This window comes from Lithobates pipiens, unplaced genomic scaffold (assembly GCF_037356315.1).
Source record: "Lithobates pipiens isolate NorthernLeopardFrog02 unplaced genomic scaffold, aLitPip1_a1.2 Scaffold_18, whole genome shotgun sequence".
In the NCBI taxonomy this organism is placed as follows: Eukaryota; Metazoa; Chordata; class Amphibia; order Anura; family Ranidae; genus Lithobates; species Lithobates pipiens.
Genome location: NW_027507758.1, coordinates 657,197,839 through 657,215,293, shown reverse-complemented (window position 1 = coordinate 657,215,293; position 17,455 = coordinate 657,197,839). Strand labels below are relative to the sequence as shown.

Genomic DNA, 17,455 nt, shown 5'->3' with positions numbered 1-17,455 from the left:
TCTATGGGGCATAATATAGACCTCCATGAAATATGTAATAAAATAAGGGTCTTTAGTACTGGGATTAGATGTACATTTCCTGGTTTTTATCTCGAGGACCTCCAGTCATTTCTCATCTTGGTGGTTTTATCTTTGGATAGTAAAACATTTTTTCTGGCAGTAAATCCCTCAAACAGCCCACTTCCTGTTTCCTGTCTGCTCATTGACAGAGGCTTATGACATCATACACAGCTCCCTCGCTATTCTGAGAGTTTGCCAAGAAGTGAGGGGAGTCATGAGAGGGCCAATGAGAGCGGCAGAGCTGGAGGCGTGTCTCTGTGTAAATCCAGGAAATGAACAGGCAGCCACTTGAGCTGCCCACAGTTATAATGGCCACAGTCAGATTCCATGGAGGGAGATTTCTGCAGCATATTTGTACAGAATCCCAGTATATATATATAATATAATATGCAAAGTGGTTGGAGGGAAGCTTCAGAATGGCAAAGAGGTTTTAATGATGTTAAATGATGTCAGCAGACTGCAGTCCCTCTAGAACAATCTTTTTTATGCCTCAATAAAATCGTTTATACAGAATTCTCTATGTGGTCATTTTATGTTTTGTGCTGTTTCTGGTTAGATGTAGCTGTGATCGGGACGCTGGAAAACCTCATTTCCAGAATTTGTTAAGAGGCGTCCAAGACAGCAGGAGATCGATCCCCGATCCACGTCCAGAGAGAAGGCAGAGGGATGGGAGTATACTCACTCAGAATGTAAAGCAGATATGGGGATGGGGGGGTGAACACAGAGGGGTGGGAGTATACTCACTCAGGGTGAGGAGGAGGAGGAGGAGGAGATCTGGGGGTGGGGGATGAACACCAAGGAGGAGAGAAGGCAGAGGGATGGGAGTGTACTCAGGAGGAGGAGGAGGAGGAGGAGGAGGAGGTCTGGGGGTGGGGGATGAACACCAAGGAGGAGAGGAGGCAGAGGGATGGGAGTATACTCACTCAGGATGGGGGGTGAACACAGAGGAGGAGAGAAGACAGAGGGGTGGGAGTATACTCACTCAGGGTGAGGAGGAGGAGGAGGAGGAGGAGGAGGAGGAGGAGGAGGATGAACACCAAGGAGGAGAGAAGGCAGAGGATGGGAGTATACTCACTCAGGATGTAAAGGAGATATGGAGGATGGGGGGGTGAACACAGAGGAGGAGAGAAGACAGAGGGGTGGGAGTATACTCACTCAGGGTGAGGAGGAGGAGGAGGAGGAGATCTGGGGGTGGGGGATGAACACCAAGGAGGAGAGAGGGCAGAGGGATGGGAGTGTACTCACTCAGGGTGAGGAGGAGGAGGAGGAGGAGGAGGAGGAGGAGGAGGAGGAGGAGGAGGAGGAGATCTGGGGGTGGGGGATGAACACCAAGGAGGAGAGAAGGCAGAGGGATGGGAGTGTACTCACTCAGGGTGAGGAGGAGGAGGAGGAGGAGGAGGAGGAGGAGGAGGAGGAGGAGGAGGAGGAGATCTGGGGGTGGGGGATGAACACAAAGGAGGAGAGAAGGCAGAGGGATGGGAGTGTACTCACTCAGGGTGAGGAGGAGGAGGAGGAGGAGGAGGAGGAGGAGGAGGAGGAGGAGGAGGTCTGGGGGTGGGGGATGAACACCAAGGAGGAGAGAAGGCAGAGGGATGGGAGTATACTCACTCAGGATGGGGGGTGAACACAGAGGAGGAGAGAAGACAGAGGGGTGGGAGTATACTCACTCAGAGTGAGGAGGAGGAGGAGGAGGAGGAGGATGAGGAGGAGGATGAGGAGGAACACCAAGGAGGAGAGAAGGCAGAGGGATGGGAGTATACTCACTCAGGATGTAAAGGAGATATGGAGGATGGGGGGTGAACACAGAGGAGGAGAGAAGACAGAGGGATGGGAGTATACTCACTGAGGAGGAGGAGGAGGAGGAGGAGGAGATCTGGGGGTGGGGGATGAACACCAAGGAGGAGAGAGGGCAGAGGGATGGGAGTGTACTCACTCAGGGTGAGGAGGAGGAGGAGGAGGAGGAGGAGGAGGAGGAGGAGATCTGGGGGTGGGGGATGAACACCAAGGAGGAGAGAAGGCAGAGGGATGGGAGTATACTCACTCAGGATGTAAAGGAGATATGGAGGATGGGGGGTGAACACAGAGGAGGAGAGAAGACAGAGGGATGGGAGTATACTCACTCAGGGTGAGGAGGAGAAGGAGGAGGAGGAGGAGGAGGAGGAGATCTGGGGGTGGGGGGTGAACACAGAGGAGGAGAGAAGGCAGAGGGATGGGAGTATACTCTCTGAGGAGCACAATGTGGGTGGAATGCAGCCCCAGAAAAGTCTGATGTGTAGAATAGTGTTGGAAATGTCATCTGGGGAGACACCATGTGACTGGTGACCACTAGAGAAGCTCCGTACAGCCCGGCAATGTACCCGGACCTGAGGCAATAACATGGTGGAGAAAGCAAGGCAATGAAAGCCTCATGCCACGTACACAGGACCGGACTTTCCGGCAGACTAGGTCTGACGGACTTTCCGAATGAACGGACTTGGCCACACACAATCACACCAAAGTCCGATGGATTGGACTGTGATGACGTACGACCGGACTAGAATAAGGAAGTTCATAGCCAGCAGCCAATAGCTGCCCTAGCGTCGGTTTTCGTCCGTCAGACCAGCACACACACGAACAGATTATTCGTCCGGACTCGAGTCCGTCGGAAAGATTTGAAACATGTTCTAAATCTAAGGTCCGTCTGATTTTTCGACAGCAAAGGTCCGATGGAGCCCACACACGATCGAATTGTCCGGTGGATTCGTTTCCGTAGGCCCTTTGCCGTCGAGAAGTCCGGCCGTGTGTACGCGGCATTACTCTGCCCTCCCCCCAGGAGAATGAGTACAGAGTGCCGCGGCACTCCCATAGGAGCGGACAGGTAGAATACTCGCACCTGCATACATCCAGCCACCACGCAGGCCGCCATCTTGTGGTGTACAGCGGTGTATGTCTCACAGGTTGTCAGGAGGTCGCGGAGTTTCGAAGTCAACTCATCAGAGCTCTGTTTGTCCAACGCTTTACTTAGAATATCTCCAGCTCTGAGACCACACATGACCATAGCGCAGTCCTTACTGGCCACCGCCAAGCTGTGCAGGAAACGGACCACCTCCTGGAAGAGCTGAACATAAAGAGCCAAAGAGATCAGCCAACTATGAAGAAACCCAACGAAGACCAATGAGGGCATTCCATGAGAGGGAAGACACCAATACATCCCTCATCACCCTCCCCCGCCCATCACACCCCCAACATCCTCCATGTTCAATCCAGCCTGACCTCTCTGTCCCCACCAGAAGCTTCCAGAATTCTCAGGCTCGGTGAAATGGACTTATGCCAGGGAAGGACATCCTCTTCATACAGATGTAAGGCCTTGTTTAGGATCCTGCGGAGAAAAGCAATTCCAGACTTTTCTAAAGAGTAAAAAGTCACTCAGACCAAAAATATATTCTACAACTACTGCCAGTGTCCTCCCGAAACTTCACCTCCTACCAGTCAAGACAAGTCATCCTACAAGGTCCACCCACCATCCTCACCATTACACCAAGGACATCCCCCTGTATACCAGGAACGTGACCTAGTACACCCAACTCCTCACCTGTACACCAGGAACGTGACCTAGTACACCCACCTCCTCACCTGTACACCAGGAACGTGACCTAGTACACCCAACTCCTCACCTGTACACCAGGAACGTGACCTAGTACACCCAACTCCTCACCTGTACACCAGGAACGTGACCTAGTACACCCAACTCCTCACCTGTACACCCAACTCCTCACCTGTACACCAGGAACGTGACCTAGTACGCCCACCTCCTCACCTGTACACCAGGAACGTGACCTAGTACACCCAACTCCTCACCTGTACACCAGGAACGTGACCTAGTACACCCAACTCCTCACCTGTACACCAGGAACGTGACCTAGTACACCCACCTCCTCACCTGTACACCAGGAACGTGACCTAGTACACCCACCTCCTCACCTGTACACCAGGAACGTGACCTAGTACACCCACCTCCTCACCTGTACACCAGGAACGTGACCTAGTACACCCAACTCCTCACCTGTACACCCAACTCCTCACCTGTACACCCAACTCCTCACCTGTACACCAGGAACGTGACCTAGTACGCCCACCTCCTCACCTGTACACCAGGAACGTGACCTAGTACGCCCACCTCCTCACCTGTACACCAGGAACGTGACCTAGTACGCCCACCTCCTCACCTGTACACCAGGAACATGCCTTAATACACCCACCTCCTCACCTGTACACCAGGAACGTGACCTAGTACACCCAACTCCTCACCTGTACACCAGGAACGTGACCTAGTACACCCACCTCCTCACCTGTACACCAGGAACATGCCTTAATACACCCACCTCCTCACCTGTACACCAGGAACGTGACCTAGTACACCCAACTCCTCACCTGTACACCAGGAACGTGACCTAGTACACCCACCTCCTCACCTGTACACCAGGAACGTGACCTAGTACACCCACCTCCTCACCTGTACACCAGGAACATGCCTTAATACACCCACCTCCTCACCTGTACACCAGGAACGTGACCTAGTACGCCCACCTCCTCACCTGTACACCAGGAACGTGACCTAGTACACCCACCTCCTCACCTGTACACCAGGAACATGCCTTAATACACCCACCTCCTCACCTGTACACCAGGAACGTGACCTAGTACACCCACCTCCTCACCTGTACACCAGGAACGTGACCTAGTACGCCCAACTCCTCACCTGTACACCAGGAACGTGACCTAGTACACCCAACTCCTCACCTGTACACCCAACTCCTCACCTGTACACCCAACTCCTCACCTGTACACCCAACTCCTCACCTGTACACCAGGAACGTGACCTAGTACGCCCACCTCCTCACCTGTACACCAGGAACGTGACCTAGTACACCCAACTCCTCACCTGTACACCAGGAACATGCCTTAATACACCCACCTCCTCACCTGTACACCAGGAACGTGACCTAGTACACCCACCTCCTCACCTGTACACCAGGAACGTGACCTAGTACACCCACCTCCTCACCTGTACACCAGGAACGTGACCTAGTACACCCAACTCCTCACCTGTACACCCAACTCCTCACCTGTACACCCAACTCCTCACCTGTACACCAGGAACGTGACCTAGTACGCCCAACTCCTCACCTGTACACCAGGAACGTGACCTAGTACGCCCACCTCCTCACCTGTACACCAGGAACGTGACCTAGTACGCCCACCTCCTCACCTGTACACCAGGAACATGCCTTAATACACCCACCTCCTCACCTGTACACCAGGAACGTGACCTAGTACACCCAACTCCTCACCTGTACACCAGGAACGTGACCTAGTACACCCACCTCCTCACCTGTACACCAGGAACATGCCTTAATACACCCACCTCCTCACCTGTACACCAGGAACGTGACCTAGTACACCCACCTCCTCACCTGCACACCAGGAACGTGACCTAGTACACCCACCTCCTCACCTGTACACCAGGAACGTGACCTAGTACACCCACCTCCTCACCTGCACACCAGGAACGTGACCTAGTACACCCAACTCCTCACCTGTACACCAGGAACGTGACCTGGTACACCCAACTCCTCACCTGTACACCAGGAACGTGACCTGGTACACCCAACTCCTCACCTGTACACCAGGAACGTGACCTAGTACACCCACCTCCTCACCTGTACACCAGGAACGTGACCTAGTACACCCAACTCCTCACCTGTACACCAGGAACGTGACCTAGTACACCCAACTCCTCACCTGTACACCAGGAACGTGACCTGGTACACCCACCTCCTCACCTGTACACCAGGAACGTGACCTAGTACACCCAACTCCTCACCTGTACACCAGGAACGTGACCTAGTACACCCAACTCCTCACCTGTACACCAGGAACGTGACCTAGTACACCCAACTCCTCACCTGTACACCAGGAACGTGACCTGGTACACCCAACTCCTCACCTGTACACCAGGAACGTGACCTGGTACACCCAACTCCTCACCTGTACACCAGGAACGTGACCTAGTACACCCAACTCCTCACCTGTACACCAGGAACGTGACCTAGTACACCCAACTCCTCACCTGTACACCAGGAACGTGACCTAGTACACCCAACTCCTCACCTGTACACCAGGAACGTGACCTGGTACACCCAACTCCTCACCTGTACACCAGGAACGTGACCTAGTACACCCACCTCCTCACCTGTACACCAGGAACGTGACCTAGTACACCCACCTCCTCACCTGTACACCAGGAACGTGACCTAGTACACCCACCTCCTCACCTGTATACCAGGAACGTGACCTAGTACACCCACCTCCTCACCTGTACACCAGGAACGTGACCTAGTACACCCACCTCCTCACCTGTACACCAGGAACGTGACCTAGTACACCCAACTCCTCACCTGTACACCAGGAACGTGACCTAGTACACCCAACTCCTCACCTGTACACCAGGAACGTGACCTAGTACACCCACCTCCTCACCTGTACACCAGGAACGTGACCTAGTACACCCAACTCCTCACCTGTACACCAGGAACGTGACCTAGTACACCCAACTCCTCACCTGTACACCAGGAACGTGACCTAGTACACCCACCTCCTCACCTGTACACCAGGAACGTGACCTAGTACACCCAACTCCTCACCTGTACACCAGGAACGTGACCTAGTACACCCAACTCCTCACCTGTACACCAGGAACGTGACCTAGTACACCCAACTCCTCACCTGTACACCAGGAACGTGACCTAGTACACCCACCTCCTCACCTGTACACCAGGAACGTGACCTAGTACACCCAACTCCTCACCTGTACACCAGGAACGTGACCTAGTACACCCAACTCCTCACCTGTACACCAGGAACGTGACCTAGTACACCCACCTCCTCACCTGTACACCAGGAACGTGACCTAGTACACCCACCTCCTCACCTGCACACCAGGAACGTGACCTAGTACACCCAACTCCTCACCTGTACACCAGGAACGTGACCTAGTACACCCAACTCCTCACCTGTACACCAGGAACGTGACCTAGTACGCCCAACTCCTCACCTGTACACCAGGAACGTGACCTAGTACGCCCAACTCCTCACCTGTACACCAGGAACGTGACCTAGTACGCCCAACTCCTCACCTGTACACCAGGAACGTGACCTAGTACGCCCAACTCCTCACCTGTACACCAGGAACGTGACCTAGTACACCCAACTCCTCACCTGTACACCAGGAACGTGACCTAGTACACCCACCTCCTCACCTGTACACCAGGAACGTGACCTAGTACACCCACCTCCTCACCTGTACACCAGGAACGTGACCTAGTACACCCACCTCCTCACCTGTACACCAGGAACGTGACCTAGTACACCCACCTCCTCACCTGTACACCAGGAACGTGACCTAGTACACCCACCTCCTCACCTGTATACCAGGAACGTGACCTAGTACACCCACCTCCTCACCTGTACACCAGGAACGTGACCTAGTACGCCCACCTCCTCACCTGTACACCAGGAACGTGACCTAGTACGCCCAACTCCTCACCTGTACACCAGGAACGTGACCTAGTACGCCCAACTCCTCACCTGTACACCAGGAACGTGACCTAGTACGCCCAACTCCTCACCTGTACACCAGGAACGTGACCTAGTACACCCAACTCCTCACCTGTACACCAGGAACGTGACCTAGTACACCCAACTCCTCACCTGTACACCAGGAACGTGACCTAGTACACCCAACTCCTCACCTGTACACCAGGAACGTGACCTAGTACACCCAACTCCTCACCTGTACACCGGGAACGTGACCTAGTACACCCAACTCCTCACCTGTACACCAGGAACGTGACCTAGTACACCCAACTCCTCACCTGTACACCAGGAACGTGACCTAGTACACCCAACTCCTCACCTGTACACCAGGAACGTGACCTAGTACACCCAACTCCTCACCTGTACACCAGGAACGTGACCTAGTACACCCAACTCCTCACCTGTACACCAGGAACGTGACCTAGTACACCCAACTCCTCACCTGTACACCAGGAACGTGACCTAGTACACCCAACTCCTCACCTGTACACCAGGAACGTGACCTAGTACACCCAACTCCTCACCTGTACACCAGGAACACGACCTAGTACACCCAACTCCTCACCTGTACACCGGGAACGTGACCTAGTACACCCACCTCCTCACCTGTACACCAGGAACGTGACCTAGTACACCCACCTCCTCACCTGTACACCAGGAACGTGACCTAGTACACCCAACTCCTCACCTGTACACCAGGAACGTGACCTAGTACACCCAACTCCTCACCTGTACACCAGGAACGTGACCTAGTACGCCCACCTCCTCACCTGTACACCAGGAACGTGACCTGGTACACCCAACTCCTCACCTGTACACCAGGAACGTGACCTAGTACACCCAACTCCTCACCTGTACACCAGGAACGTGACCTAGTACACCCACCTCCTCACCTGTACACCAGGAACGTGACCTAGTACACCCAACTCCTCACCTGTACACCAGGAACGTGACCTAGTACACCCAACTCCTCACCTGTACACCAGGAACGTGACCTAGTACACCCAACTCCTCACCTGTACACCGGGAACGTGACCTAGTACACCCAACTCCTCACCTGTACACCAGGAACGTGACCTAGTACACCCACCTCCTCACCTGTACACCAGGAACGTGACCTAGTACACCCAACTCCTCACCTGTACACCAGGAACGTGACCTAGTACACCCAACTCCTCACCTGTACACCAGGAACGTGACCTAGTACGCCCACCTCCTCACCTGTACACCAGGAACGTGACCTGGTACACCCAACTCCTCACCTGTACACCAGGAACGTGACCTAGTACACCCACCTCCTCACCTGTACACCAGGAACGTGACCTAGTACACCCACCTCCTCACCTGTACACCAGGAACGTGACCTAGTACACCCACCTCCTCACCTGTACACCAGGAACGTGACCTAGTACACCCACCTCCTCACCTGTATACCAGGAACGTGACCTAGTACACCCACCTCCTCACCTGTACACCAGGAACGTGACCTAGTACGCCCACCTCCTCACCTGTACACCAGGAACGTGACCTAGTACGCCCAACTCCTCACCTGTACACCAGGAACGTGACCTAGTACGCCCAACTCCTCACCTGTACACCAGGAACGTGACCTAGTACGCCCAACTCCTCACCTGTACACCAGGAACGTGACCTAGTACACCCAACTCCTCACCTGTACACCAGGAACGTGACCTAGTACACCCAACTCCTCACCTGTACACCAGGAACGTGACCTAGTACACCCAACTCCTCACCTGTACACCAGGAACGTGACCTAGTACACCCAACTCCTCACCTGTACACCGGGAACGTGACCTAGTACACCCAACTCCTCACCTGTACACCAGGAACGTGACCTAGTACACCCAACTCCTCACCTGTACACCAGGAACGTGACCTAGTACACCCAACTCCTCACCTGTACACCAGGAACGTGACCTAGTACACCCAACTCCTCACCTGTACACCAGGAACGTGACCTAGTACACCCAACTCCTCACCTGTACACCAGGAACGTGACCTAGTACACCCAACTCCTCACCTGTACACCAGGAACGTGACCTAGTACACCCAACTCCTCACCTGTACACCAGGAACGTGACCTAGTACACCCAACTCCTCACCTGTACACCAGGAACGTGACCTAGTACACCCAACTCCTCACCTGTACACCGGGAACGTGACCTAGTACACCCACCTCCTCACCTGTACACCAGGAACGTGACCTAGTACACCCACCTCCTCACCTGTACACCAGGAACGTGACCTAGTACACCCAACTCCTCACCTGTACACCAGGAACGTGACCTAGTACACCCAACTCCTCACCTGTACACCAGGAACGTGACCTAGTACGCCCACCTCCTCACCTGTACACCAGGAACGTGACCTGGTACACCCAACTCCTCACCTGTACACCAGGAACGTGACCTAGTACACCCAACTCCTCACCTGTACACCAGGAACGTGACCTAGTACACCCACCTCCTCACCTGTACACCAGGAACGTGACCTAGTACACCCAACTCCTCACCTGTACACCAGGAACGTGACCTAGTACACCCAACTCCTCACCTGTACACCAGGAACGTGACCTAGTACACCCAACTCCTCACCTGTACACCAGGAACGTGACCTAGTACACCCACCTCCTCACCTGTACACCAGGAACGTGACCTAGTACACCCAACTCCTCACCTGTACACCAGGAACGTGACCTAGTACACCCACCTCCTCACCTGTACACCAGGAACGTGACCTAGTACACCCAACTCCTCACCTGTACACCAGGAACGTGACCTAGTACACCCAACTCCTCACCTGTACACCAGGAACGTGACCTAGTACACCCAACTCCTCACCTGTACACCAGGAACGTGACCTAGTACGCCCACCTCCTCACCTGTACACCAGGAACATGACCTAGTACGCCCAACTCCTCACCTGTACACCAGGAACATGACCTAGTACGCCCAACTCCTCACCTGTACACCAGGAACGTGACCTAGTACACCCACCTCCTCACCTGTACACCAGGAACGTGACCTAGTACACCCAACTCCTCACCTGTACACCAGGAACGTGACCTAGTACGCCCACCTCCTCACCTGTACACCAGGAACGTGACCTAGTACACCCAACTCCTCACCTGTACACCAGGAACATGCCTTAATACACCCATCTCCTCACCTGTACACCAGGAACGTGACCTAGTACACCCACCTCCTCACCTGTACACCAGGAACGTGACCTAGTACACCCAACTCCTCACCTGTACACCAGGAACATGCCTTAATACACCCACCTCCTCACCTGTACACCAGGAACGTGACCTAGTACACCCAACTCCTCACCTGTACACCAGGAACGTGACCTAGTACACCCACCTCCTCACCTGTACACCAGGAACGTGACCTAGTACACCCAACTCCTCACCTGTACACCAGGAACGTGACCTAGTACGCCCACCTCCTCACCTGTACACCAGGAACATGACCTAGTACGCCCAACTCCTCACCTGTACACCAGGAACGTGACCTAGTACACCCAACTCCTCACCTGTACACCAGGAACGTGACCTAGTACACCCAACTCCTCACCTGTACACCAGGAACGTGACCTAGTACGCCCACCTCCTCACCTGTACACCAGGAACATGACCTAGTACGCCCAACTCCTCACCTGTACACCAGGAACGTGACCTAGTACACCCACCTCCTCACCTGTACACCAGGAACGTGACCTAGTACACCCAACTCCTCACCTGTACACCAGGAACGTGACCTAGTACACCCAACTCCTCACCTGTACACCCAACTCCTCACCTGTACACCAGGAACGTGACCTAGTACACCCAACTCCTCACCTGTACACCAGGAACGTGACCTAGTACGCCCACCTCCTCACCTGTACACCAGGAACGTGACCTAGTACACCCAACTCCTCACCTGTACACCAGGAACATGCCTTAATACACCCATCTCCTCACCTGTACACCAGGAACGTGACCTAGTACACCCACCTCCTCACCTGTACACCAGGAACGTGACCTAGTACACCCAACTCCTCACCTGTACACCAGGAACGTGACCTAGTACACCCAACTCCTCACCTGTACACCAGGAACGTGACCTAGTACGCCCACCTCCTCACCTGTACACCAGGAACGTGACCTAGTACACCCAACTCCTCACCTGTACACCAGGAACATGCCTTAATACACCCACCTCCTCACCTGTACACCGGGAACGTGACCTAGTACACCCAACTCCTCACCTGTACACCAGGAACATGCCTTAATACACCCACCTCCTCACCTGTACACCAGGAATGTGACCTAGTACACCCAACTCCTCACCTGTACACCAGGAACGTGACCTAGTACGCCCACCTCCTCACCTGTACACCAGGAACGTGACCTAGTACGCCCACCTCCTCACCTGTACACCAGGAACGTGACCTAGTACGCCCACCTCCTCACCTGTACACCAGGAACGTGACCTAGTACGCCCACCTCCTCACCTGTACACCAGGAACGTGACCTAGTACACCCAACTCCTCACCTGTACACCAGGAACGTGACCTAGTACACCCAACTCCTCACCTGTACACCAGGAACGTGACCTAGTACACCCAACTCCTCACCTGTACACCAGGAACGTGACCTAGTACACCCACCTCCTCACCTGTACACCAGGAACGTGACCTAGTACACCCAACTCCTCACCTGTACACCAGGAACGTGACCTAGTACACCCAACTCCTCACCTGTACACCAGGAACGTGACCTAGTACACCCACCTCCTCACCTGTACACCAGGAACGTGACCTAGTACACCCAACTCCTCACCTGTACACCGGGAACGTGACCTAGTACACCCAACTCCTCACCTGTACACCAGGAACGTGACCTAGTACACCCACCTCCTCACCTGTACACCAGGAACGTGACCTAGTACACCCAACTCCTCACCTGTACACCAGGAACGTGACCTAGTACACCCAACTCCTCACCTGTACACCAGGAACGTGACCTAGTACACCCAACTCCTCACCTGTACACCAGGAACGTGACCTAGTACGCCCACCTCCTCACCTGTACACCAGGAACATGACCTAGTACGCCCAACTCCTCACCTGTACACCAGGAACATGACCTAGTACGCCCAACTCCTCACCTGTACACCAGGAACGTGACCTAGTACACCCACCTCCTCACCTGTACACCAGGAACGTGACCTAGTACACCCAACTCCTCACCTGTACACCAGGAACGTGACCTAGTACGCCCACCTCCTCACCTGTACACCAGGAACGTGACCTAGTACACCCAACTCCTCACCTGTACACCAGGAACATGCCTTAATACACCCATCTCCTCACCTGTACACCAGGAACGTGACCTAGTACACCCACCTCCTCACCTGTACACCAGGAACGTGACCTAGTACACCCAACTCCTCACCTGTACACCAGGAACATGCCTTAATACACCCATCTCCTCACCTGTACACCAGGAACGTGACCTAGTACACCCAACTCCTCACCTGTACACCAGGAACGTGACCTAGTACACCCAACTCCTCACCTGTACACCAGGAACGTGACCTAGTACGCCCACCTCCTCACCTGTACACCAGGAACATGACCTAGTACGCCCAACTCCTCACCTGTACACCAGGAACATGACCTAGTACACCCAACTCCTCACCTGTACACCAGGAACGTGACCTAGTACACCCACCTCCTCACCTGTACACCAGGAACGTGACCTAGTACACCCAACTCCTCACCTGTACACCAGGAACGTGACCTAGTACACCCAACTCCTCACCTGTACACCCAACTCCTCACCTGTACACCAGGAACGTGACCTAGTACACCCAACTCCTCACCTGTACACCAGGAACGTGACCTAGTACGCCCACCTCCTCACCTGTACACCAGGAACGTGACCTAGTACACCCAACTCCTCACCTGTACACCAGGAACATGCCTTAATACACCCATCTCCTCACCTGTACACCAGGAACGTGACCTAGTACACCCACCTCCTCACCTGTACACCAGGAACGTGACCTAGTACACCCAACTCCTCACCTGTACACCAGGAACGTGACCTAGTACACCCAACTCCTCACCTGTACACCAGGAACGTGACCTAGTACGCCCACCTCCTCACCTGTACACCAGGAACGTGACCTAGTACACCCAACTCCTCACCTGTACACCAGGAACATGCCTTAATACACCCACCTCCTCACCTGTACACCGGGAACGTGACCTAGTACACCCAACTCCTCACCTGTACACCAGGAACATGCCTTAATACACCCACCTCCTCACCTGTACACCAGGAATGTGACCTAGTACACCCAACTCCTCACCTGTACACCAGGAACGTGACCTAGTACACCCACCTCCTCACCTGTACACCAGGAACGTGACCTAGTACACCCACCTCCTCACCTGTACACCGGGAACGTGACCTAGTACACCCAACTCCTCACCTGTACACCAGGAACGTGACCTAGTACACCCAACTCCTCACCTGTACACCAGGAACGTGACCTAGTACACCCACCTCCTCACCTGTACACCAGGAACGTGACCTAGTACACCCAACTCCTCACCTGTACACCAGGAACGTGACCTAGTACACCCAACTCCTCACCTGTACACCAGGAACGTGACCTAGTACGCCCACCTCCTCACCTGTACACCAGGAACGTGACCTAGTACGCCCACCTCCTCACCTGTACACCAGGAACGTGACCTAGTACACCCACCTCCTCACCTGTACACCAGGAACGTGACCTAGTACACCCAACTCCTCACCTGTACACCAGGAACGTGACCTAGTACACCCACCTCCTCACCTGTACACCAGGAACGTGACCTAGTACACCCAACTCCTCACCTGTACACCAGGAACGTGACCTAGTACACCCAACTCCTCACCTGTACACCAGGAACGTGACCTAGTACACCCAACTCCTCACCTGTACACCAGGAACGTGACCTAGTACACCCAACTCCTCACCTGTATACCAGGAACGTGACCTAGTACACCCAACTCCTCACCTGTACACCAGGAACGTGACCTAGTACACCCAACTCCTCACCTGTACACCAGGAACATGACCTAGTACACCCAACTCCTCACCTGTACACCAGGAACGTGACCTAGTACACCCAACTCCTCACCTGTACACCAGGAACGTGACCTAGTACACCCACCTCCTCACCTGTACACCAGGAACGTGACCTAGTACACCCAACTCCTCACCTGTACACCAGGAACGTGACCTAGTACACCCAACTCCTCACCTGTACACCAGGAACGTGACCTAGTACACCCACCTCCTCACCTGTACACCAGGAACGTGACCTAGTACACCCAACTCCTCACCTGTACACCGGGAACGTGACCTAGTACACCCAACTCCTCACCTGTACACCAGGAACGTGACCTAGTACACCCACCTCCTCACCTGTACACCAGGAACGTGACCTAGTACACCCAACTCCTCACCTGTACACCAGGAACGTGACCTAGTACACCCAACTCCTCACCTGTACACCAGGAACGTGACCTAGTACACCCAACTCCTCACCTGTACACCAGGAACGTGACCTAGTACGCCCACCTCCTCACCTGTACACCAGGAACATGACCTAGTACGCCCAACTCCTCACCTGTACACCAGGAACATGACCTAGTACGCCCAACTCCTCACCTGTACACCAGGAACGTGACCTAGTACACCCACCTCCTCACCTGTACACCAGGAACGTGACCTAGTACACCCAACTCCTCACCTGTACACCAGGAACGTGACCTAGTACGCCCACCTCCTCACCTGTACACCAGGAACGTGACCTAGTACACCCAACTCCTCACCTGTACACCAGGAACGTGACCTAGTACGCCCAACTCCTCACCTGTACACCAGGAACGTGACCTAGTACACCCAACTCCTCACCCCTACACCAGGAACATGCCTTAATACACCCATCTCCTCACCTGTACACCAGGAACGTGACCTAGTACACCCACCTCCTCACCTGTACACCAGGAACGTGACCTAGTACACCCAACTCCTCACCTGTACACCAGGAACATGCCTTAATACACCCATCTCCTCACCTGTACACCAGGAACGTGACCTAGTACACCCAACTCCTCACCTGTACACCAGGAACGTGACCTAGTACACCCAACTCCTCACCTGTACACCAGGAACGTGACCTAGTACGCCCACCTCCTCACCTGTACACCAGGAACATGACCTAGTACGCCCAACTCCTCACCTGTACACCAGGAACATGACCTAGTACGCCCAACTCCTCACCTGTACACCAGGAACGTGACCTAGTACACCCACCTCCTCACCTGTACACCAGGAACGTGACCTAGTACACCCAACTCCTCACCTGTACACCAGGAACGTGACCTAGTACACCCAACTCCTCACCTGTACACCCAACTCCTCACCTGTACACCAGGAACGTGACCTAGTACACCCAACTCCTCACCTGTACACCAGGAACGTGACCTAGTACGCCCACCTCCTCACCTGTACACCAGGAACGTGACCTAGTACACCCAACTCCTCACCTGTACACCAGGAACATGCCTTAATACACCCATCTCCTCACCTGTACACCAGGAACGTGACCTAGTACACCCACCTCCTCACCTGTACACCAGGAACGTGACCTAGTACACCCAACTCCTCACCTGTACACCAGGAACGTGACCTAGTACACCCAACTCCTCACCTGTACACCAGGAACGTGACCTAGTACGCCCACCTCCTCACCTGTACACCAGGAACGTGACCTAGTACACCCAACTCCTCACCTGTACACCAGGAACATGCCTTAATACACCCACCTCCTCACCTGTACACCAGGAACGTGACCTAGTACACCCAACTCCTCACCTGTACACCCAACTCCTCACCTGTACACCAGGAACGTGACCTAGTACACCCACCTCCTCACCTGTACACCAGGAACGTGACCTAGTACGCCCACCTCCTCACCTGTACACCAGGAACGTGACCTAGTACACCCACCTCCTCACCTGTACACCAGGAACATACCTTAATACACCCACCTCCTCACCTGTACACCAGGAACGTGACCTAGTACACCCAACTCCTCACCTGTACACCAGGAACGTGACCTAGTACACCCAACTCCTCCCCTGTACACCAGGAACGTGACCTAGTACACCCAACTCCTCACCTGTACACCCAACTCCTCACCTGTACACCCAACTCCTCACCTGTACACCCAACTCCTCACCTGTACACCAGGAACGTGACCTAGTACGCCCACCTCCTCACCTGTACACCAGGAACGTGACCTAGTACACCCAACTCCTCACCTGTACACCAGGAACATGCCTTAATACACCCACCTCCTCACCTGTACACCAGGAACGTGACCTAGTACACCCACCTCCTCACCTGTACACCAGGAACGTGACCTAGTACACCCACCTCCTCACCTGTACACCAGGAACGTGACCTAGTACACCCAACTCCTCACCTGTACACCCAACTCCTCACCTGTACACCCAACTCCTCACCTGTACACCAGGAACGTGACCTAGTACGCCCACCTCCTCACCTGTACACCAGGAACGTGACCTAGTACGCCCACCTCCTCACCTGTACACCAGGAACGTGACCTAGTACGCCCACCTCCTCACCTGTACACCAGGAACATGCCTTAATACACCCACCTC

The 17,455-nt window shown here is 54.3% G+C and overlaps 1 protein-coding gene across 1 annotated transcript in view; it reads right to left on the bottom strand.

Annotated features, from left to right (window-relative positions):
- Window positions 1-2,932: 2,932 nt before the first annotated feature.
- Window positions 2,933-17,455, bottom strand: part of LOC143989350 (cullin-9-like) — a gene marked incomplete at its 3' end in the record, with an annotated part of 36,881 nt that continues 22,358 nt past the window's right edge. Inside the window, 2 exon segments of the mRNA XM_077489448.1 lie at window positions 2,933-3,157; window positions 3,313-3,418. Coding sequence (XP_077345574.1) covers window positions 2,933-3,157; window positions 3,313-3,418 — 331 coding nt within the window.